This window comes from Phacochoerus africanus, chromosome 5, assembly GCF_016906955.1.
Source record: "Phacochoerus africanus isolate WHEZ1 chromosome 5, ROS_Pafr_v1, whole genome shotgun sequence".
Lineage (NCBI taxonomy): Eukaryota > Metazoa > Chordata > Mammalia > Artiodactyla > Suidae > Phacochoerus > Phacochoerus africanus.
The window spans coordinates 44,556,572-44,578,666 of NC_062548.1; the positions used below are offsets into that span (position 1 = coordinate 44,556,572).

The window sequence follows — 22,095 nt, forward strand, 5'->3', positions numbered from 1 at the left end:
TGGGTTGGCTAACTGGGTAGATGGTTGCACCTGTGTTCGCGCAATTTTTTGGCTTCGTCTTTGTATTGGAGGCGCATTAAAGCAGGGTCTTGCTGCCTTGCTGACCCCCGGCCACTTGGCACAGGGAAAGGCACAAAGGTCGTTCAATAGGTATTTACTGCAGTCACTGGAGGTGAGGATGTGTGTTGTGCGCAGGGACAAGGGAGGAGGGAGTGTCCGCTTTTGGACATGCTGGCGAGGTGATGACATCCAGGGGAGGCAACGGTAGGTACCTGGGCGGAAGATGAAGCCCAGGAGCCAAGAACTTGGCCCATGGGGCAAGGGGCCTGAGCAAGATGGTCCAAGGTGGGGCAGGTGTGTATGGACAAGGACAGGGGAGGGGGAGCTGGAGCCCAGAGAGGTGGAGAGACAGCAGAGCCTGCCATCACAGAGGCAGTGTCTGTGGCACCAGGGAGCAGGCCTTTAGAGACTCAGGAGACATCTGGGGAGGGGGTTTGTGGGGACAGATGCTGGCTGGGAGGAGTGATGCAGGCAGCAGGTCCAGTGTAATTGGAGGTAACAAGAAAAAAAGATGAATGCCAACCTTACAGGGACCAAGAAACCTCAGGGGATGGCAGGATGACACACCTGGGGATGCTGTTTAAAGGTGAAGGCGTCCGTTCCACAGGTCTGATAGGAAGGGGCTGCAGCATAGAGCACAGAGACACGAAAGAGGGGAGTCGAGGGAGCCAGGCAGCCCTGGGACTGTCCTTAGGGCAGGCCCCCCCATCACAGGGCCCATTGCCTTCCCATTGGGAGGGGTTTACTGACAGCACCCCCTCCTAACAGGAGCTCCTCTGTGAGGTGGTGGGAGGGGAGAGGGCTTCAGCCAGCAGTGAGGAGACCACAGGGAGACCCCAGCCCACACTCAGGCGGTCTTAAGTCCCCACTGGAGTCGTTTCTTCCTCCAAGTGCAGGCCGGGAGAAAACAGGGAACTTCTGAATTTTGGGAAGAGAACAAGGCAGTTCAGACAGGAACATCACTCGACTGCCTCTATCCCCGTCACATTTAATCCTCACAACACCCCTGTGAGGTAGGTACTATTGCCCCATCTTACAGATGAGGAAAACGGAGGCTTGCACATGTCGAGGGGCACACAGTCCACAGGGAGGTCTGCAATCCCAATGCTGGGGTTCCCTTCCTCCACCACACCTGGCCCAATCCTCTTACAGTAGCGAAAAGACAGCTTCCACCTCGGCACACACACAAGCACGCAGAGAAGCCTCGCTGAGTCAGCACCTCCCTGTCCCTGTAATTTTGGTTTAAGAGCATTTGGGGGACACTCCTGGACAGGCGGTTCTCACAAATCCAGAGGAAAGAAAAGCTACCAGCAGGATGAGTGTGTCAGTGGTCAACCCAACCGGGAAGAAAAGTCGAGTTTAGTCTCGGTCGGTTCCCGAGTCTCTGCAGTCAGTATTCTCAGGAGCCCACAGCAGAGCCGCCCTGGCCCAGCTCTGCGGCCTCTTGGTCACCTCAGGTGCTGCAAATGGCAATTTTTTCCTGGTCAACCTCTCTGGAAAATTCGTTTTGCATAAAGAATGCCAGGATAACGCTGAGGGATATGAATCAAACTTCTTTTAGTTGAGCCTAAACAATGTTGAGAACTTTTAAAAATTTAAAACCTTCTATTTTTAATTTTTCTCTTAGAGAAATGAAGGATGAAAATAAAGAAAGGGAAGACAACAGCCCAGAAATTCAGTGCAGAGGGATGTTCTTACAGACACCATTAGCGTGGACAGACCATGACAAGAGGAGGGCAGATTTCCAAGATGAGCTGAGAACGTGGGAGGGAGGGAGCCTGTGACCAAGACATCCAGGCTCAGAGCTCCCGCACTGGAAGACCCACCACCCAGGGAGGACAGGAATAAGCAGGTGCCCAAGGCAGGTGGGCGCGGGCACGGGGGGGGGGGGGTGCGCTCAGAGCAGTTGGCTCTCCCGAACCCAAAGCTGACCCATGTGGGAAGGGGGACAGCTGTGCCAGGACACCTGGGTCCCACATGTTCCTGTTGTGACAGCTGTTGGCTCTCGGCATGCGTGGGGCTCAGGGGGGCTGGAAGATCAGGACGTGGGCTAAAGCCTTCCAGAGAAAGCAGGACAGACACAGGGTGGCACAGAGACAAGCTTCACACATGAGGGCATGGCTGCTTCGAGGCTAAACTTTGCCAAGAGAAGGGTCTGAGTTTCTGTTGTGATGGAGACACCCTGAGGGCTAGCAATGGACTGACTGCCCTGGAGAAACACCCTTATGGCCCCCGGTTCTCCTCCTGGCTCCCTGTGTGACCACCACCAGGGGGTCTCCGGGGATCCGTCTCCAGGGCCCCCTCCCTCAGCAAACATTCACTGCAGCAAACGCTCCGACACACTCACAGCTTCAAAAAGCCCAAGTTCATGTCCTCCTCCTCCTCACTGTGGGGGGACAGGTTTTTCCTCTTCCCCTGGTGCTGGGGAACACCGCTCTCCGGGGGACTTGGGGGGCGGCACTGTAAACATGACTTCCTGGAGGGATGGGGGCAGGGCCTCGTGTTCAAGTTGCAGCCCAGGGACAGCGCTGAGGTAGGCTGCGGAGGGGCCCCCGAGCCGTCCGCGGAGTTCGTGGGACTCGCGCTGCTGACGGAGGAGTACCCCGACGTCGTGCCGTCCTTGCCCGGCCCCCGTCTGCTGCAGAGGGGGAGCGCGGGGCCTGGGGCCCGCGGCGTGTGTGTCTGGCACCCCCTGTCCTCTGGGCGGGCCTCCTCGTCACTGGACTCCTGGCAGCAGTGCTGTTCTGGGTTCAGGCAGATCACAGTGACATCCAGGACACCGCTGGGAGCCGTCACTGGAGGAGGTGTTGGGGGAGAGGTCAGGCCACAGCCCAAGCATTGGGGTGGCCCCTGCCTGGTCGGGACCTGAACCTTGCTGGACAGTCGCCTTGCCTCTGGGTGGGAAACTGAGGGTGAAGCGTCTCCTTTAAGCTTGGGGTGATACCCGGTGTGATGCGGGGGCCGGTAGGGATGGACCACACACTCGCCCGTCTGACAGTGCACTGAATCCCGAGGGGACCCGAAAGTAAGCAACCGGAAAACCAGCAGAAACTGCCTCGAACTGGGCCGCCTGGGAGCACCTCTCACACAGCGAACTGCCCTCCCGGTGCCCTGGGGAGGCCCCGCCATCACCGTAGCCCCAGCGGGCCAGGTACGGGGCGGGGGGAGCCCACATCCGCTCCTCCCCGCGGCTGTGTCCCGGGGCCCTGCTCTCTCACGTCTCCCTGAACCCTTGCGCAGGCCACCCTTCTGCCCGCTGTCCCCGTGGGGAACATGGCCCCGGCGCTCACCGTCGCCCTCCTTCTCGCCCTCGCTCTCCTGGTCGCCCTCATAGCCGGAGCAGTGGTCCAGGCTCCAGTCCAGGAAACTGCCCAGCAGCGCCTCCTCCTGGCTGGACAGCTCGGCGGTGGGCGTGGTGACGAAGCTGCCCCTGTCCTCCTGGAGGCTATTCTCCCGCTTCCTGCGAGAAGCGAGGTCCGGAAGCCTGGTCACAGGGGCCCGGGCTGGGAGGCCAAGGCTGCTTCTTGGCCCTGCCCGTCCTGCCCGTGTGCTGTGAGCTCCCGTGGACTTGGTAGGGTTAGCAGAGGGGGGTGACGTGGAAGGGGAGCCTCTCCCAGGCAGGGCACACGGCTGGGATGCGAGATGGGAGAGGTGGGGGCGGGGACATGCGGAGGCCCCAGATTAGGATGTGGCTGGAGCGCTGGGCGGGATGCCACCTGGGGGAGCAGAGCAGCCAAGACCAGGGCCAGAGTGTGAGGGGCTCAACCTGGGCCCAGGACCTCCTCCCCTCCAAGGTGGCCAGGCTAGAGCGGGGGGCCACGGCCGAGGTCCGGGTGGACCCCCAGCGCCCGCTGGCACGGACCCGCTCTCTCCCCGCTGCCAGCTCCACGGGGCCCACTCACCGCTTGGTTCTCCTTCCAGAGGGAGAGCTGAGGAAGGCGGGAAGCTCCCCGGTGCTGAGGAAGGACGCGGGCTCTGGGCTCTCCTGCTTCACTCCCAGAGCTGCGCACAGCTGCCCGTAGCTCAGCACCTGAGCGGGAGCCGGGTCAGGGAGCGCGAGGCCCCGGGGAAGGCCCGTCCCCACCCAGCGCCCCGGCGCCGCCAGCCCACCTCCTCCTGGCTGATCTCCTCGTAGCGCTTGTCCTCGAATCGCTGCTTCACGGCCGTAAGAGAGACCTGCCTGTAGTCCTTGGGGGCATCGTTGTGGAAGCTGCAGACAGAGGAACCCGTGAGGGACAGCAGGCGAGGGACACTGCCACTCCGCCCCAGGAGGCCCCTGAGTTTAGCCTCTGCTGACTCAAGCGAGAGTGGACAAGACACATCCAAAAACAGCCCAGGGAGTGCCCATCGTGGCGCAGCGGAAATGAAGCTGACAAGCATCCATGAGGACACAGGTTTGATCCCTGGCCTTGCTCAGTGGGTTAAGGATCCAGCATTGCCGTGAGCTGTGGTGTAGGTCACAGATGTGGCTCAGATCTGGTGTTGCTGTGGCTGTGGTGTAGGCAGTGACTACAGCTCCGATCAGACCCCTAGCCTGGGAACCTCCATATGCTGAGGGTGTAGCCCTAAAAAACAAAAAACAAAACAAAACCAGCCCAGCGATGGGAGTGAAGCCAGCACTGCTTCACTCTGGGACATGAACCTTCCCAGTGGTGTCCCCCCAGCAGCCAGGAGGTGGGAAGCCGCCAGTTCCATCAGCGCGGATGAGTGAGCACAGCGGCCGGTAGCAGAGTGGACACCGCCACGCGGGTGACAGGCCAGCTGCAAAAGGCCGCATTTTGTCTGAGCCGGGAGGGAAGGGCCAGCGTGTGCCCGGTGGGCTGCTCTCTGCGCCAAAATAACCTCCAGTCCACGGGGCCATCGGGGAGGTAGGTCTGGGCCTCGCACATCAGTGTTAATGACGTGCGGAATGAGCAGAGCAGCCGGGGTTCCTGAACAGCCACCGCGGGACAGGTCGAGAGGCCAGGGAAAGTCTGCACCCGGACGGCCATCACCTGAGAGCAGCCCCTGTGCTGGGGGGGCTGTGTGTGTGGGGGGGGCGACTCACTTCCCTACTCACCACTTCTGATGCAGGCTTAAGACACAGGGTATGAGGTCTTCACAGGAGAACCCAGTGAGATCCCGTAGCCGCGTGGTCCAGGGCTGTGCTGGGGACGAAAGCATAGAGGGGGGCGCTGCCGGAGGCCCGCTTATGCCCCATGGCCCTGCTGGCTGTCACAGGGTTCCCAGGACTTGTATGCAAGACTTCTCCCTCCACCCTCTAGAATTGGAGCACCGTCTCCTGACTGCCCCCATCCCCCAGACCGCTGGCCCGGCCCAGGCTCTGGCTGCGAGGACCGGTTCCTTACTCTGCCCGTGCGTCAGCCTCGCCAGGAGCAGGGCGGCCGCGGCCAGGTGGGCCGGGGCGTAGGCGGCCAGGCTGGTGTGCAGCAGGGAGAGCTCGCAGAGGAAGCTGCAAAGATGCTGGGTTCTCGTTGCCATGGGGACCAGCGTCAGCAGGACGTCCTTGTAATCGACCACGGTGGGGACCTGGCCGGAGCGGAGGGGCGGACGTGGGGCCTCAGCACGCCGAGGGCCCCCACCCACCCAGCGGGGAGGCTGTGCTGCGAAGCACCCCCGGTGTGGCCAGCAGAGCGTCAGGCCGGCCCCGAACACGCCCACTGCCCCCCCCCTCCGCCCCATGCTGCCCCCCGCCCCGCCCCGGGACCCCGACTTGGATGCAGGAAGGAAGCGCAGGTGGCCTCTTACCCGGATCCTCCCCTCCAGGGCCGAGACGACCTCTCCCATCATCCTCACCAGGTCCTCGTACTTGTAGGTGTTGTCCGTGAGCCACACGGCCTCGCGGATGGTCAGGATCTCTCTGCTGATGAACCTGCAGGGTCGAGAAGGGGTCTGAGTGCGGAGCCCACCCCTCCCCATGGGGCGGTCACTTTGGGCTTGAGCGACTGGGGGGGCCACCAAGGGGACCTCCAAAGGCCGCAGGAACTGCGGGGCTCGCAGGCGTTTCTGTGAAACGCACCCACGAGTGATGTGACCATCAGTCCTCAGGGACCCGAGGGGTGAGGGCTGGCCCTGCCTTGCGCCGGCTCCTGTGGCAAGAGCATCAGCCGCTTCAAGCCAGAGGGCAGGGGAGCTGGGAAAAGCAGAGCCCGAGGCAGTCTAAAGGTCAGTAGGCAGCACGGGCCCGGCCACCGGGATGTGACTGGCTCAGGCAGGTGGTCACCCTGTTCTCTCCTCTGCAGCAGTGCCAACTGTCAGGGAACACGGCAGCCCAGCGAGGGCGGACTGGGCCAAGCCCTCGGCCACTGTCACGGGGACTCTGCAGCTCCCACGGTTGCGACTGGCTTAGCCAAGAGAGAGGACAGGAGCCGGGGTATCTGCAGGTGCTGAGGGGGGTGGGCGGATGCCCTGCGCTCGGAGCAGCGGCAGGGGTGCTCTGGGTGTGGATGGATGTGGGGGCACGTTAGCCTCCTAAGAGCCTTTTTAAGCAGATCTCATCTCACTGCCAGCCCGTCTGGTCCGGTGCCTCGGCCCCTGACTGCAAGGACAGGAGCACGCCGTGTGGATGCAAGGAGGCTGAGGACCCATCTGTTCAGCTCCTCTGGCGACAAGCCCTGGAACCCTGGGTTCCCAGAGCACAGTGGGAGGCACTGGACAGCGTGTGGCAATCTGCTCACTGACCCTGAGCCCGTGCTCCCTCTGCCTGCGGACACACGGCCATCCAGAGGCCACATTTTCCAGTTCCCGTTGTGGCCACATGGCTGAGCTCCCTGCAGAGGTGGTCGTGGCGGGTAGCAGGGAGCGAGACAGGAACCGGGGCTCCTTCATGACCTCAAGAAACACAAGGAGTGTCCCAGCGACCCAGGCCTCTGGGTCACTGGGTGAGACACACCCAGCTCCTCGGTTTCTACCACCGTGTGTGGTGAGTCTGCTCCTCACCCCCCGAGCCTCACAGACCAGGGTGTGGTCGGGGAAGCCCTATGCAGGGGAGATGCAGGCAAGGTCTGGTTTAGGAAAACAAGAAAATGCAAAATGCACGGTGGGCCCTGCCATCCACATGGCTTCCAAAGGCAAAACTGAGGGAAGGTATTTAGTTAAAGGAAGGTAGAGTTTTTTGTTTTGGTTTTGGTCTCTTGTCTTTTTAAGGCTGCACCTGCGGCATATGGAGGGTCCCAGGCTAGGGGTCAAATTGGAGCTACGGCTACCAGCCTACACCACAGCCACAGCCACACCAGATCTAAGCCACGTCTGCAACCTACACCACAGCTCATGGCAACGCGGGATCCTTAACCCACTAAGCAAAGCCAGGGATCGAACCCAAGTCCTCATGGATGCTAGTTGGGTTTGTTAACCACTGAGCTGCAACAGGAACTCCAAAGGAAGATAGAGTTAGGTCAAACTTAGGATGTCTGGTTTGAAAAGTCCGAGCTGCCACAGGTACAGGCTGTCTCTGGAGGAGGGTGCATCCTGCCCACATGGTTGGAGGGGGCCTATGGGGAGCCAGGAGTGGGGGGACATGAGGCCCACTAAACGCAGGTCTCTGGATAGAGCTGAGAACTTGATCAGCAAGGGCAGCCGGCTGTGAGCCTCCCTCAGGGCTGTGCTGCCCTCAGGGGTCAGAAGAAGGATCCAGCCTGAGCCTGCCCAGTGGTGCTGTGTTCTGCGTCCTGAGATGAGCTGCTGCCCACACACCCAGGGTCAGCCCTGCGCCCCGTGGGGAGGACCACCCGCCGTGGGCAGCCCTTCATTAACGAGGTGCTGAAAAGCCCAGCCTGTCAATGGGGCGGGGCCAGCACGCTGGGTACCGTCTGCGGGGACTTCTCACCGGGTACAGATGACCATGCAGGCGATGCCCAGCAGCTGGAGCCGGTACCGGGGCACCAGCCGCCGCCGCAGGTAGCGGTCCACGCACTCCACGGTCAGGTGAAGGCACAGGCTAGTGAAGTCCTTCATGGTGGCCACCTCGACGAGCCAGTCGATCAGAATGTACCTGTGGGAAGCGCACCAGCCCTGAGAGCCCGGGCCCGCACTCGCGCCGCCACCGCCCAGCCTGCCCGGCCCAGCTGCCCCCAGGGGAGCAGGCCCTTCTGGCGTCCTGGGTTTACCCAGGCACCTGTCCTCGGGGGCTTGTCCCTGGGAGGCAGGGGGGCTGCACACGTGTGCCCCGGCTCCCCCACACCAGGGCCCAGGCACTGGAGGAGCCCTGGACGGAGGCAAAGCGGGTCCACTCTAGAGCTGGGGCCAGGTCGCAGGACAGGAGAAGCGTCAGTTGACGTTTGCCGCCCTCCCGCAAAGCCCTCTTCTCCCGGAGGAGCAGCTCACAGCCCCTGTGGTGCAGCAAAGAGCCCGGAAAGCAGCTGAAGCAGGACGCGCTGAAAACGGGTGCTGGAGTTCCCAGTCTCCCAGCAACCCTGCCAGAGGACCCGGGCCCACAGAGACAACAGGCACAGGGTCCCTCCTTGCCGGGGCAAAAAGCTGGCCCAGCAACACAGAGGTCGCATGGCACAGCGTGGGCAATGACATGGATGCCTGACCACGGCCAACATTTTTTTGAGCAAAGGAAACGGAGAGAAGAGAAGCGAGAGAGGGGGACGGTGACAGCGAGGGATTCTGCACAGACAGGAGGGCCAGGGCGGCGTCAGCCCTGATAGAAGCAGAGGGAAGGAGGAGCGCCCGCTGGGGCTGAGTGGGCGAGGGGAGGGCATGGGAGGGGAGGAAGGCGGTGGAAAGAAGGGGAGAGGCAGGGAGGAGGGCAGCACCAGGTCAGGCACTGGAGGTTTTCACCGGCCACTGCTGGGGACAGTGGAAGCTGCCCTGCACAGACACACCTGACAACCGCAGCGACCTGACTTCTAAACACAGTGCAACTGAACTGTACCCTTTAAAATGGTTAAACCGGAGTTCCCGTCATGGCTCAGTGGTTAACAAATCCAACTAAGAACCATGAGGTTGCAGGTTCTATCCCTGGCCTTGCTCAGTGGGGTAAGGATCCGGCGTTGCCGTGAGCTGTGGTGTGGGTCACAGACGCGGCTCAGATCTGGCATTGCTGTGGCTGTGGCGTGTAGGCCATCAGCTGTAGCTCCAATGTGACCCCTAGCCTGGGAACCTCCATATGCTGTGGGTGTGGCCCTAAAAAAAAAAAAAAAAAAAGCGAAAAAGATGAGGAGGCCATCAGTACAGTTTCTTGCATCCCGGATTCTGCATTTCTACAATGCATCAGTTTTGATGGGGTTCCAGACACGGGAGGACATGCTGGCACTCATTCTGGACTGAGAGAACACAAGGTGCCATAAGCACATTCCTTCCAAGAGAAAGAGGGAACAGCGGGGAGGGCCCAGGGCGGCAGTGCCACCAGTGCAGGTACAGGACCCAAGGGCATTTAACGTGGGAGCAAAGGCCGCCGCGCACCCTGCTGTGTGGAAGAGCTCGAGCCTCTGCAGGGGAGGGAGCGCGCCACGTGCTGGGCACTGCCTGCCTCGGTCCAGCCAGAGCTGCCCGTTAAGAATCGAAAAGGCATTTGACAGCTCTGGCGTCAACGTCAAGACATATTCACATTTTGTTTTACTCTCCCACATGTTCTGCGGCTGAGTGTTATTCCAAACCTCGGAGGAAAACAGAGCTGCAGGAAGACGGCGATTGTGGGGGGTCCGGAGGCTGCAAGCACGTGGCAGCTGCCCCCCACCCCTCCCCACTCAGACACGGATGCTCAGAAAGGAAAGGTGATTTGGGGGCATCATTTTAGAAAGATGTTTAAAGTGGCTTAAAACACTCCGAGGCTTAAAAAGGGAACGGGTGAGAGCAGACCTGTATGCGGGAGGAAACCGGCATTGCTGGTCTTAGACAACTCGCAGCGCGCCCGAGTCCTGGAGGGGCTGGGGACACGGGGGCCCGGCCAGAGGCGCCGCTGAACCCACGGACGAGCCCTCCCCCCCTGGCTGGGGCGCCGCCTGCCCGGCAGAGGCTCACCTCATGGTGTCGTTGAGTCCCTTCTGCACGGAGAAGACCCTCTGCTTGCTGACGGCGCGGGAGGCCTGGAACAGCTGGCTCACAATCTCGCTGGAGGCTTTCGCCTCAAGTCCCAGCTGGTTTCCGTTCGCACAGGCTTTGGCTAAAGAGAGCTGCAGAGGGAGCGGGAAGCAGGGGGCTTCTGAGGGTCCTCTTCCCAAAGGCAAGGATTCCGCCGGGAAACACTGGCCCACCTGTACCTTCTCAGCCTTCAGGACCCAGGAGGGCCAAGATCTTAAATTCTTTCGGGAAGAATCTGGCACGTGACAGAACACTGAGACAGACAACAGCTGTACGGTGGGCTGTCAGGCCCTTCCTGCCTGGCCCAGCGCCTCGGTCCATGCCAGGCTCCGGCGGCGTGTTCTAGAAATGAAGCTTGTTTCTGCTTGCCCCCACCCCACCCCCAACTAGTCCAAGTGGCTGCTCCAGGGGAGGCCCTGGAGTGGCTGAGAGCTGGCTGGTGGCTTGAATGACCTGGCTCGAGGAGCCTGCTGGTTTGTCATCTCGAGGGTCACCTCTGTGCAGCTTCATGCACCTTCCGCTCACACGGACAACCCACAGGCGCCACACGTGCCCAGCGCTTGCTGGGAGGCCTGGGCTGGTCCGCACGCCCACTACCAGGAACCCACGCATCTCCTTGCTGCTGGCAGAGACCACTCTCGCTAAGAACGTGTGTGGCCAGAACTGCTGCTGTCCCCTCAGAAGCAGGGCGTGTATACAATCTGCTCGTGTGGACAGCCCTGGCCCCTTTATCCGTGCGCCCTTTTCAACGCTCAGCGAGCTCAAACCTGCCCTGTGTTTTCACTGCTCGTCTTATTATTATTTTTTTTTTTCCCTTTCCTTTCTGACTCTGGCCACAGCATGTGGGACTGGACCTGTGCCACAGCGTGATCCGGCCTCTGCAGGGCCAACACCGGATCCTGAACCCTCCGTTCCACAAAAGCACTCCTCTTTCCTGCGTATACCCAGGCCCCGTGAACCTCTCTGGGGCCGTGCTAATCTTACTGATTAGCTTCAGCTTGAACCAGAATCACACTGTCTGTTGTTGTAGTTCTGATAAACCTGCTGAGGGCCTTTATGTCTTTTTTTTTTTTTTTTCAGGGCCACCCCTGCAGCATATGGAAGTTCTGGGCTAGGGGTTGAATCCAAGCTGCAGCTGCTGGCCTGTGCCACAGCCACGGCAATGCTGGATCCTTAACCCACTGAGCGAGGCCAGGGATCGAACCCGCATCCTCATGGATACTAGTTGGGTTCTTAACCTGCTGAGCCACAAGGGGAAGTTCCCAAGCGCCTTTTAGGACATAAACATGACAGTGTCTGGGATGGTGGGCTGGGCCCTGCCCCTTTGTGATCTTTTTCCCTGGCTTTTGAGGGCAGATGATTCTCAACTACCCAGCTCGTTGCTGGGGTGACAGAAAGAGCTTCCCCATTTGGCCGAGGGGGTTTTCTCTGATTTGTCTCGAGATAATGACTTCTTTCCAGCTGCACAGGGAGAACAGCAGGTACAAATCCCTGATGCCCTGGCTTCAACACTGGACCCCCCGGTGCGTAGGCCAGCATTCCACACGGCCACTGCTAGGAGCCTCAAGCTCTGCTGCCAAGATGCTTTACCCACAGGCCACCTTTAGGGAGGGGTGTAAATTGGGACAGCAAGGTGGTCCGCAGCCCCTGGACATGAAGCAGCCAGCTGGCTCAGGTGCACCGGCGGAGGTGGAGACAGCACCCCGGGCTCTCCTCCCTACTCACCCCAGGGCCCCATTCCCTTCGGCTCAGGTCTGGGCCCTGGGCCGCTCTCCCTGCCTCCTGGGTGGGAGCCCGGCCCTCTTGCCCCCCTGGGCCCCTCGGGAGGAAGAATAAGGACAAAGGCCAGCTCTCGGCTCACCTGTGCTTCCCAGCAGCCTTTGGCAGCGAAGTCCCTGAGTTTCCGGAAGTTGTGGAGGCATCGCCCAGGATCCGACATCTGTCAACAGGAGAAAGTCACCATATCTTCATGCAGTCATATCTCTGCAGAAACTCAGAACCCACTCCTGGGGTTCTTAACTGCTCCCCCTCCCCGCCGCCTCCAGAGGGTCCCCAGCAGGGTCTTCTTCCCAGCCCTTTATCCCCCAGGTGGCGGTGGTTGTCTTTGGGGCAGTGCTGAGAGCGGCCCAATGACCAGCAGCTCCTGGGGCCCCAGGAGGGACCCCCGCACTGACAGAACCCCGTCCCAGGGCTAATCTGGAGGCTATGCCTCTGGCCAACACCAGTCACCCTCTCCCCAGACCTGGGCCCACTCACATCCATCCTTCTGTCACTTTCCCAGAGGAGGTACGAGCTGGTCAAACACCCCTGATGGGCAGACTCTTCAAACAGGTCCCGGGCCTGCTTCTGTTTCTCTTCATCCTGGAATAAGCACCTCTAAGTGACCCCACATACTGCCCTCACCTGCAGTAAAATGAGCTGCCTGTCCTGGAGTAGCAACAACTTCTCTGAGGATGCTCGACTTGGCGACCCGCGTGCCTGGAGCTCGGCTCTGGGTCCCGCCGCCTCGAGATGGAGTTCAGCCCTCCTCCCCGGACTGCGACAGGGGCGCTTCTCAAGGCCCCTCCAGCTCCTTGCTCACTCACCGTCCCCCCCTGCTGCTCTCAGAGCACCTGTCACCAGAAGCCACCACCAGGCCAGGCTACAGGGGGGGGGTTCCCTAATCACAAGGCTCGCTAAGCTTTCTCAAGGGCAGAGAGGTCCGTGTGAGGGGTGGGGGACCAACCAACAGCAGAGCGTGAAACAAACAGGCCTGGGGTCCTGCACAGCTCAGCCCCACAGGCAGAGCTCAGGCCCACAGCCAGAGCTCGCCTTGGCCCTGAACCCTGGAGGCCCCTTCTGCCGCCTCTCACGTGCTCCCTGGTCCTTAGTACTTGCGAGCGGCACAGGAGCACAGGGCCTTCGTGCTCTGCGTGCTCGCCCGGCCAGGACGCCAAACGACACAGGCCCCAGTGGGATTGACCACCAGACTCACCTCGAAGAGGCTCAGGACTCTCCCAAGGCAGTGCAGTATAGACGCCCTGTGAGCCTGAAAGGAGACGGGAGTGTGAGGTCGGCGGAGACAACTTCCAGAGGGCTGCCCTCCGCCTGTGGATCCTTGGGCTCCCCGCCCGGCCCCTCCGCACAGACAGCGGCTCCCTGATCCCAGGCTTTGGCCAACTGCTGCCCGGAGCCCGAGTCCCGCCTTTCCAGCGGTCAGCCCAGCTGCAGACCAGCCCATCACCCGACGCCCCCGACCCTGGCTGGGAGGCCTTCCCTCCCTGCTGGCAGTTTCCAGATGCTCCCACATCCACGCTCGTTTCTGCGCCTCCACGGCCCTCGGTCTCCAACGTGACCTGGGCGCCAGCCTCTCCCCTCAGGTCTTCTCACCTCCTGGGACCCAGGCCCCCGCGCCCCCCGACTCACTTTCTGCAGCTGGCACTCCGCCCTGAGGCTCTCGTGCACCACGGCCTTGCAGCAGCTTCCCGACACCGACCAAGGCGGGCGGATGAAGAGCCAGATGAAGGGTGCGCCGCCCGCGTTCAGTCGCTCGGCGAGACTGAAGAAGCGGGAGGCCTTCAGGCCATTCACTTCCGCCCGGGCCTCATCAGACACAGACACTACAGACACGACAGAACAGCCCGGATGTCTCGGGAGGAGGGGAGGGTCTAGAGCCTTAAGCCGCTGCCGCGCCGCTGGCGTTTTGGGACAGAGGAGCCGGCATGAGAGCGCCTCGCTTCTCCTCCTGTGCGCTGGGCGCGAAGTGCCCCGGCCGGGCCCCCCAGCAGCCTGGATCCCGGGGTCTGGGAAGGGCCATGGCGGCGCCCCAGCCCCACCCTCCCTCCTGTGGGAGCTGCTGCCCAGCCCTCTGCTCTTTTTGGGGAAATGAGCATATTTCAGAATTCGTGGTGATGGCTGCACAACGCTGTGAACATTCCAGCAACCACTGGCCTGCACCCTCTAGACGGGTGGGGCGGATAGTATGCGGGTCCAGCTGCCGGGGGAGCGGCCGAGGACCGCTGCGCTCCTGAGCCTGGAGCAGGACTGCTCATCGCCTCCAGGCACGACCGTCCTGTCAGCCAGCTGTGTGCAGGGCGGTCTCTCAGCGAGACGCCAGGTCTTCGCAGAAGCAGAAAAGTGGCAGCTAGCCCCAAGTCTTTATGCATTTTGGGAGCTGGGACAGGACGAGCTGCAGACTTGTTCCTTAGGGTGCGAAGCAAACAGGCAGGACTCGGGTGAGAGGGCTGCACAAGGTTCTTTTAAGGAGTGCCTGCCCTTTGAGGGGTGAAGACCTGGGCACCAGGCTGGCTTCGACCTGCTTGGACTTGCTTCCTGCATGGGGCCTTGGCCACCAGGGTCACTGACATCCGACCACTGCCCCAAGTTCCACAGAGGAGCTGCGGCCAAGGAGAGAAGCCAGGGTCCAGGCCTGGCTGTGGTGTTCACTGAGCAGAGGGCAGGCAGCCAGGAAAGGCTGGCTTGGCTGGGCAGCCCCTATTCTGAGTCTCTGCTCAGAGTCCCTCTTTGTCAATCGAAATGAAAGTTTTGTTAAAATAAACCTAACCCTAACACCACACAAGATCAAAGTTCACCAGGGGGTCCCTGAGCGGGGCACCTCTGGGCACCAGTTGCGGCGGAGAGAGCACACAGCCAGACCCAGCAGCAACAGCGACTGAAGCGCTGACCCGGCGGGGCTGGTGCTCATTCTAAAACGCCCCGCCCGCCCCGCTGGCCCCCGGGACTCACGGCCTTCGTTGTAGAGGTAGGCGATGCCCAGCTTCACAGCAGCTTCGAAATTCCCCTTTTCGGCAGCCCTAGACCACGAAGAACATAAGACATTGCCTGATTTTGTTCCGCCACAGCCCCTCAAATGACAATACCTGTTTTCTGAGCAGAAAGCTCTGGTGTGGAGGTAAACATCCATGACCCGAGCCTCGCCACCCCCGGAGGCGCCCTGAGAACATGCTTAAGGGAAAGAAGACGGGTATGGGCGGCAACTTGGTGTATGATGACACTCATACGGAAATGCTCAGAACAGGACACTACAGAGACCGAAAGCAGACCAGTGGGTGCCCAGGGCGTGGGGTGTTATAAGGAAAACGGGGAGCAGCTGCTAAAGGGCATGGGCTTCATCTGGGGGTAATGAGAGCGTCCTAACGTTACTGTTGAGGACGGTACAACTCGGTGACTATATCAAAGCCGCTGGCTCGTGCCCTTGGGTAAACTGAGTGGCTGGTAGACCACGTCTGAGGCAGCGTCCCGTGGGCCCCAACTCCAGCTGGCGGGGTGGGGTCAGCCAGTGAGTATAATGCCAGGGGAGTCAAACCACACGGTTCTGATCAGGAGAGGGCTGAGTAACGTCTCCACACGCAGATGACCTGCATCTGAGTCACGTGGGCTGGGTCACAGCCCGAGTGAGCCCTCCGGAAGCGGCCCTGTGACTAAGGAGAGTCAGGCCTGTGCCGGGGGAGAGGATGACCAGTGACTGGACTGGCAGTCGTGTGACCCGACGGCCGAGGTCCCCCCAGCCCTCAGCTCCTCCCGGGGGATGGTTGGGGCGGGGGCAACACCACGTGGACCATCGGCCTGGGAACGATTCCATTCCTGGGCGGCCCAGAGAGGGCGAAATCTGCCCTGTTCTCGGGGTGCAGGTACCTTTCAAAGAGCCTCAGGTTCCTCGGAGACGGCCACAGCTCCTGGAAGCTGGCACATGCCCACACGCTGGCATGGCTGTCCACCAGGTCCTTCAGGTGGGAGTGCACCTGAAGAAGAGCAGAAGTGTGTGTGGGGGGGTGGAGGGTTATCGGGGGAGCCTCCCAGAGGCCCCGCTCCTCGAAGGAAGGGTGTAGACAGATGCAAGGTCTCCTGTCTCTCCCCACCCTAGCAGTAAAGGCCCCCAGCCTCTGAGTATCAAAGTCATGAACAGTGGCTTTGACTAGAGAGAAGCGCCCAGGAACAAGTTTCTCATTGGCTCTAGAGGTGGGGACAGGGGTCCTGGAAGGAGGACTAAGCACCCAGGCTGAGAAAGGGATGACAGCTCTGCAAGGCCAGATGCCTGCAAGGATCAGGGAACCCAGCACCAAGGGGAGCAGGTATGGCAGAAACCTGCTGGGAGAGCCTCTGCGTGGGGTCTTGCTCGTGGGAGCACAGCTGACGCCTGGAGGTCACTGGGGGCGCCGCTGACCTCCAGACACACGACAGCAGCCTCAGGTGGGACCTGGAGCCTCTGCCACGGGCCATCGTAGCAAGCGCCGGGCCGGGGGCCCTGAGCCCAGATGAGCATTCTAAGTGCCAAACCTTCCCCCCTGCCATGGGAAATGTAGTGCCCATGGTGAACACAGTGGAGGCAGCTATGGGAGTCAGAGAAGCGGCTCCTTGTTGGTGTCCCCCTACTAATTTGCTGTACACCTTTGCTTAAGACATTCTAAGTGAGGCTGCAGTTCCAGTACCTGCAAAAGAACTCCCAGAGTCCCTTTCCGTGCTGAATGTTACACAGGATCTGCTCTAAAGATGATACTGTTTTCTTTTTATGTATTTTATTTCATTATTATTTTTTTTGTCTTTTTGCCTTTTCTAGGGCTGATTCCCGAGGCATATAGAAGTTCCCAGGCTAGGGGTCTAATTGGAGCTGTAGCCACTGGCCTGCACCACAGCCACTGCAACGTGGGATTCAAGCCTCGTCTGCGACCTACACCACAGCTCACGGCAACGTCGGATCCCTAACCCATTGAGCTAGGCCAGGGATCGGACCCACAACCTCATGGTTCCTTGTCGGATTCGTTAACCACTGTACCAGGACGGGAACTCCTGTTTTCTTTTTAGTACTACCTTATTTATTGCGGGAATGCCAGTTTTACTGCCTAAACAGAGTACTTCTCCGTTAAAACAAACCCTGCAATGAGCAGCCTCAGACCCTGTCCTACGTGTTAGCTTTCAGCAATCAGAAACAACCTCGAGCATCTACCACCAGTATCGGCACTGTTTCCTCTGCCCTCACGTGCAGCCCAAGTTTTGTTCTGACATTTAAGACACAAAGGCTTCACGGTATAATCAGCAGTGCCAGGGCTCCCACCATTTTCCTCTGACAACTTACAGCTCGCACAGCGAGGATGTCACCGACGGAGAGCCATTTCAGGATGTGAAAGAGCACGTCTTCAGGGAGACTCAAGATGGACAGATTTCGGGGTCTCCTCCTTATTCTTCGCTTTGCAGGATAGCAGAAACACTTGGCACACCTGCAGTGGATCACTTAAGAAAAACAATCCGATGGTCTAAGTGATGTGTTGGATAGGAGTTGTGCTGATGTGAAAAGTGACATCAGAATGTGATTCAACAGTTACTGTCCTCTGCCCCAGGAAAGGAACCAGCCATATTTACCGTCCCAAACAGAGACTAAGTAACCGGGAGCAGCAGTGTTACAGAAGACCATCATTCATTCAAACATTCCATAAACCTCCGTGGTGAGTAGTAACCCGGTAACTGGGCTTTGGGGTAACTTCTGATCCAGAGCCCATAGGACAACCAGGAAGAGGAAAAGGATGACTATTGACCCGGCATTTCACTCAGGGAAGACCCCACCCCTGCTGATCTCTTTGCTTCTATTGCACACATGACAAAGTACATAATTTTAATAGGATCCGCGGGCCTGAACAGTCTGGTTTCCAAACTAGGAGGGTCTGCCCTGCAGAGAAGCTAAGGGTGGACTTGAAGACCAGGCCAGTCCAGCTCCACGGACTTCAGAGCTGCCCAGCCAGTCTCAGAGCCTGATGTCCCCGCAGGGGGTCCTTGCAACTTCATCTCCAGCAACTCCCTCACTCTAAGCAGACGACCTAGAAGCTCTCAGGGAGGAGGAGCCCATCACCTACGAGTCCCATCCGTCCCGCCGGGAGGCGGCTGCTCGCCCACCTGCACCACTCCCTCCACAGGACTTCCTCCTGCCCGTTCCCCTCGCTCCTAAACTGGGTCTTCAAGCCATCAGCAATTAACGGGCTGAGAACGCCAAACGAAGACGCAGGGCGTCCAACCCCCAGATTTTGCTATTTTTTTTCATTCCCTTGCTCTAGGACAGCCAAGGTAATCACCACTGAAACTTCAGCGGTGATTACAGCCCTCGACAGGTGGCAGGCCCCGCGAGCGGCTTTCACGCGGAGCAGGGCGCAGCTGGGCATTTAAACCGCGAGCCGGGCGGGTGCCGTCTGGACGACGCGCACCCCGGACCGAAGGGCTCGAGCCGGACCTGCTCAGTCTCGAGGCCGCACTGCCGCCGCCCGCGCCCCGCGCCCGGCGCCCCGCGCTCACCGCCTCCGCTCCCCATAGCCGTCTCTGCCGTCGCCTTCGCCGCTGTCGCCGCCGCAAGAGCCGCCCGCGGGCCCAGTGCGCACCGCCCCACGCAGGCGCAAACCCGCCCCGCCGCCCGCCCGAGTTTTCAAACGCGCCCGGCGCTCCCATTGGCCGGCCCGGGGGGGTGGTGCGCGCCACAGCTCCAACAGGCCCCGCCCATACCCCGCCCCCACGGCCTCAGGCACCCGCGATTGGCCATACCAGGACGCGAATTCGAACGCTGACTGTTGATTGGCGGAGTGTGCGCGGCCGCCCCGCCTCCCTGGCCCGGGCTGGGGTCCCCGAGGAGCTCGCTCTCGACCCCGTGAGCCCTGCCTGTTCTGTGATTGGACCTTGCTGCTGACTTGTTGGCAGAGGTCCGAGCGACCCGAGCCCACGGCGCACCGTGGGTTGTCAGTGAAAGTCTGAGCGGACCCGACGCGCCGCAGAGCCCGGGGTCTCGCGGAGGGCGCGGCATGGCGCAGCTGGGACCCGGATCTGGTTTCTGCTTGTGAGAACTCGGGCGACCCCACCCGCAGGCAGCACCTCACGGAGGCTGCTCCTGACCTTTCCGGCCCGCGCCCGAAAGCCGCACACCCTGCTTCCCACCGTTGCTTCAGGCGAGGAGACCCTGTTTCGGTGGCCCAGCCACGGCTGGCATAGATCGTAATGCAGAAAGTGGAATTCAGAGACCTGGGGCTCGAAATCTTCACTGACTCAAGCCAGCACGTTTGCCTCTTTCTTCCCTTTAAATGTGGCTCACCCTGGACCCCTCCTCCATCCCAGGGGAGCGCTCACCTTCTCGCTCGGACTAGATACACTGACCCCTGTCAGTCCCCAGTGTCTCCTCGGGGTCACCTGGGAGACCTTCCTAAAACAGACGTGCACGCTTACAGTGAGTGCCTTGCTGGCTGCCGCAGCCACAGCTGAGCGGTCCGTTCACTCAGGTATTAGGCAGTGTCCACCCACCCAGTCTTTCAGGAACCAGCTCACATCCCACCTCTTTCATGAGACATTCTGACCAGGAAAGAAATGCAGTCTCCTGGGAGCAGTGTTTGAAAGTGGCTCTTCCTGGAAAAGCTGGGGAATCCGGGTCAATGCTCTCATCCCCTCTTCGCCATAGCCCTGTCCCTCCACCCCTTAGGCTCATGGAACCCCTTCAGGGTAGTTGGTCTGTGCTCAGCAGCTGGGCACACACAGAGGAGCCTCCGTGTTGTCAAGGCTCCATGCCAGTCTGGAGCAGGAGATGGAGATGTCTGCCGTGATCACAAGTGAGATATGAGGCCCTGGGAGCTGGGGGGTGGAAGGGGCAGGGGCGGTGTAAGACCAGCTGGTAGAGCAGAGCAAACTTGGGGCCTGCTCCCCAGAGGCCAGAGAACAGGAAACCCCACAGGACCCCTGAGGTTTTCAGCTGTCTCTGTTGCCACTGGTTACTGTTTCCCAGTTTGGTACTTTGTGTCCCACCGCACCCTCTTACTTTGTTACTGGTCTCCCCAGGGCAGAGGTGCCCTTGTTCAGCACTGTGCAGGGACTAAAGCTGGTCTCCCCAGCCAGGGAGCAAAGAGCCAGTCACTGCTCTCACTCCGCTGCCCTGCTGCGTCTGTGGAGTCCTCGTGGCTCCAAGTCCCTCGGTTGGCCTACATCTCTTTATCACTTTTATTTATTTACAAAGTTTGCTTTTTTTTAGGGCTACACCCATCCTATGGAGGTTCCCAGGCTAGGCGTCAAATTGGAGCTCCAATCAGAGCTGTAGCCACCGGCCTACACCACAGCCACAGCAATGCAGGGATCCGAGCCGTGTCTGCCGCCTACACCACAGCCACAGCATTGCAGGATCCTTAACCCACTGAGCCAGGCCACGGATCGAACCTGCATCCTCATGGATACTAGTGAGATTTGTTTCTGCTAAAGCATGACGGGAACTCCCAAAGTTTTCTATTTTTCAGGAAATAGGTGTTCTTCTCTTGACAGTGCTGCAGCCATGCCTTCCCTTGCCTACCACCCTGGCAGTAAGAGCCCCCAGAGCTGGTGGGCTGACGAGCTGTGTCCAGAGGGTGGGAGAAGAGCCCATTTCCCTTTGGGCTTCAGGAGAGTGAGAGAACTCATTGGAAAAGTCTAGACTGTTGGGAGCTCAGGGCAGTTCCTGGCTGGAATAAGATGCCAGTTGAAAGCCAGGGGGGTGGATGAGAGAGAAACCCAAGGGTGGCAGGTGCAGAGGGGAGAGTGAGGGAGAGAGGCGGGCTGGGGGCTGAGGGACCCACCAGGCAGGGAGAAGGAAGAGGAGCCTTTGGAAGAGGCAGACCAGGGGTCCTGGGGGACAGGGAGAACCAGGCTTGGTGGGTGGGGAGTGGGGGGCAGAGGATGCTGGCAGATGCCTCAGAGCAGCCACACGGAAAACACATGGAGTGGGTGTGGCAGCCAGGGACACGACCACGCCGTGATGCTGCGCCGCCGTGAGCGGAGGCAGGGCGTAGGGGCAGGGACGGTCGTTGTGGCCTTCCCAGAACCTGCAAAGCAGGGGTCAGAGGGGCTTTTTAGAGCGGCTGGTGTGTCCACTCTAGAGAGAGAAAGGCTATCTGATAGGCTGCTTCTCAGCAGACAAAGGCGCCCGGCTGCACCCGTCAACGCAGGCCGGATGGTCCAAGCTCACAGGCCTTAGTTCAGCGTTCTCACACCTGTGCAGCCTCCAAGCACCTGTTAACACAGGGTTGCATCACAGCACAGATTCTGGGTCTCACCCCCCAAATTTCTGATTCAATAAATCTTAGGTGAGGCCCAAGAATCTGTATGTCTAACAAGTTTCTGGATGATGTGGCTGCTTCTGGTCAGGAATCCCACTTTGAGGACTTCCACTTGAGTTGAATCCTGGCTCTAGCAACTGCTGACCATGGAAAGTTGCTGAATATCTCTGAGTCTCAGCTGCTGCTTCTGGGAAATGGGGGCAACCATCTTGCCCACATCATGGGTTGATGTAGGGTTCACGGGTTCACCCCGAACATTTGCCTGGGCCAGGGCAGAGGACAAATGAAGCCCCACGAATCCAATATTAAGTTGAAAAATTGTGGAGTTCCCGTTGTGGCTCAGTGTGTTACGAACCCAACTGGTATCCATGAGGATGTGGGTTCGACCCCTGGCCTCACTCAGTGGGTTAAAGATCCAAGTTGCCATGAGCTGTGGTGTAGGTTGCAGACGCGGCCTCGATCCTGTGTTGCTGTGGCTGTGGTGCAGGCCGGCAGCTGCGGCTCTGATTCGACCCCTAGCCTGGGAATTTGCATATGCCATGGGTGTGGCCAAGAAAGAAGAGAGAAAAACTGCATTGGGGAAGCAAATGTGTCAACCTCTGCTCTGGCCTACCTTCAGAAGTACAGCTTCATCACCGCTTCGGTCACCCACAGGGCTTCTCCCTGACAGGACATGGCAGGTGTTTCTCTGAGGCTGCTTCCATGGCCAGGGCTCAATGAGACCACCGGCCACCCAGGCGGGACTCCAGGGGACCCTTCTCCACAGAAACACATGGGGGTTCTCCAGCAGGCCTCGAAGGTGAGTGGCCTCAATCTGCAGAGAGCCACACCCACCCCTCCAGCCCCGTATCCCCCTGCAGCCCAGGGCAGGCTGTGCGCACCTGGGCTAACCTGGCACCACAACTCTTTCTTACAGCAAGGCAGACTTTGAGGGGAGCCGTGGGGGATGCTGGGAGGGAGGCCCAGAGTG

The 22,095-nt window shown here is 60.1% G+C and overlaps 1 protein-coding gene and 1 long non-coding RNA gene across 2 annotated transcripts; one reads left to right on the plus strand and one right to left on the minus strand.

The window, feature by feature from the left end:
• Positions 1–1,600: 1,600 nt before the first annotated feature.
• On the minus strand, positions 1,601–18,448 carry CCNF (cyclin F). Its single transcript, XM_047780847.1, has 17 exons — positions 18,364–18,448; positions 17,159–17,313; positions 15,721–15,827; positions 14,812–14,879; positions 13,492–13,685; positions 13,061–13,114; positions 12,343–12,447; positions 11,948–12,025; positions 10,027–10,178; positions 7,886–8,050; positions 5,809–5,932; positions 5,409–5,589; positions 5,120–5,207; positions 4,171–4,270; positions 3,963–4,090; positions 3,351–3,520; positions 1,601–2,855 (listed from the first exon to the last, which is right to left on the minus strand). The coding sequence occupies exons 1-17, from the start codon at positions 18,377–18,379 to the stop codon at positions 2,404–2,406; spliced, it is 2,337 nt and encodes a 778-aa protein (XP_047636803.1). The 5' UTR covers positions 18,380–18,448; the 3' UTR covers positions 1,601–2,403.
• LOC125127590 (uncharacterized) lies at positions 5,769–7,205 on the plus strand. The gene is made up of 3 exons (XR_007134993.1): positions 5,769–6,225; positions 6,303–6,443; positions 6,570–7,205. It is a non-coding gene; the product is annotated as an uncharacterized LOC125127590 (long non-coding RNA).
• Positions 18,449–22,095: the final 3,647 nt, after the last annotated feature.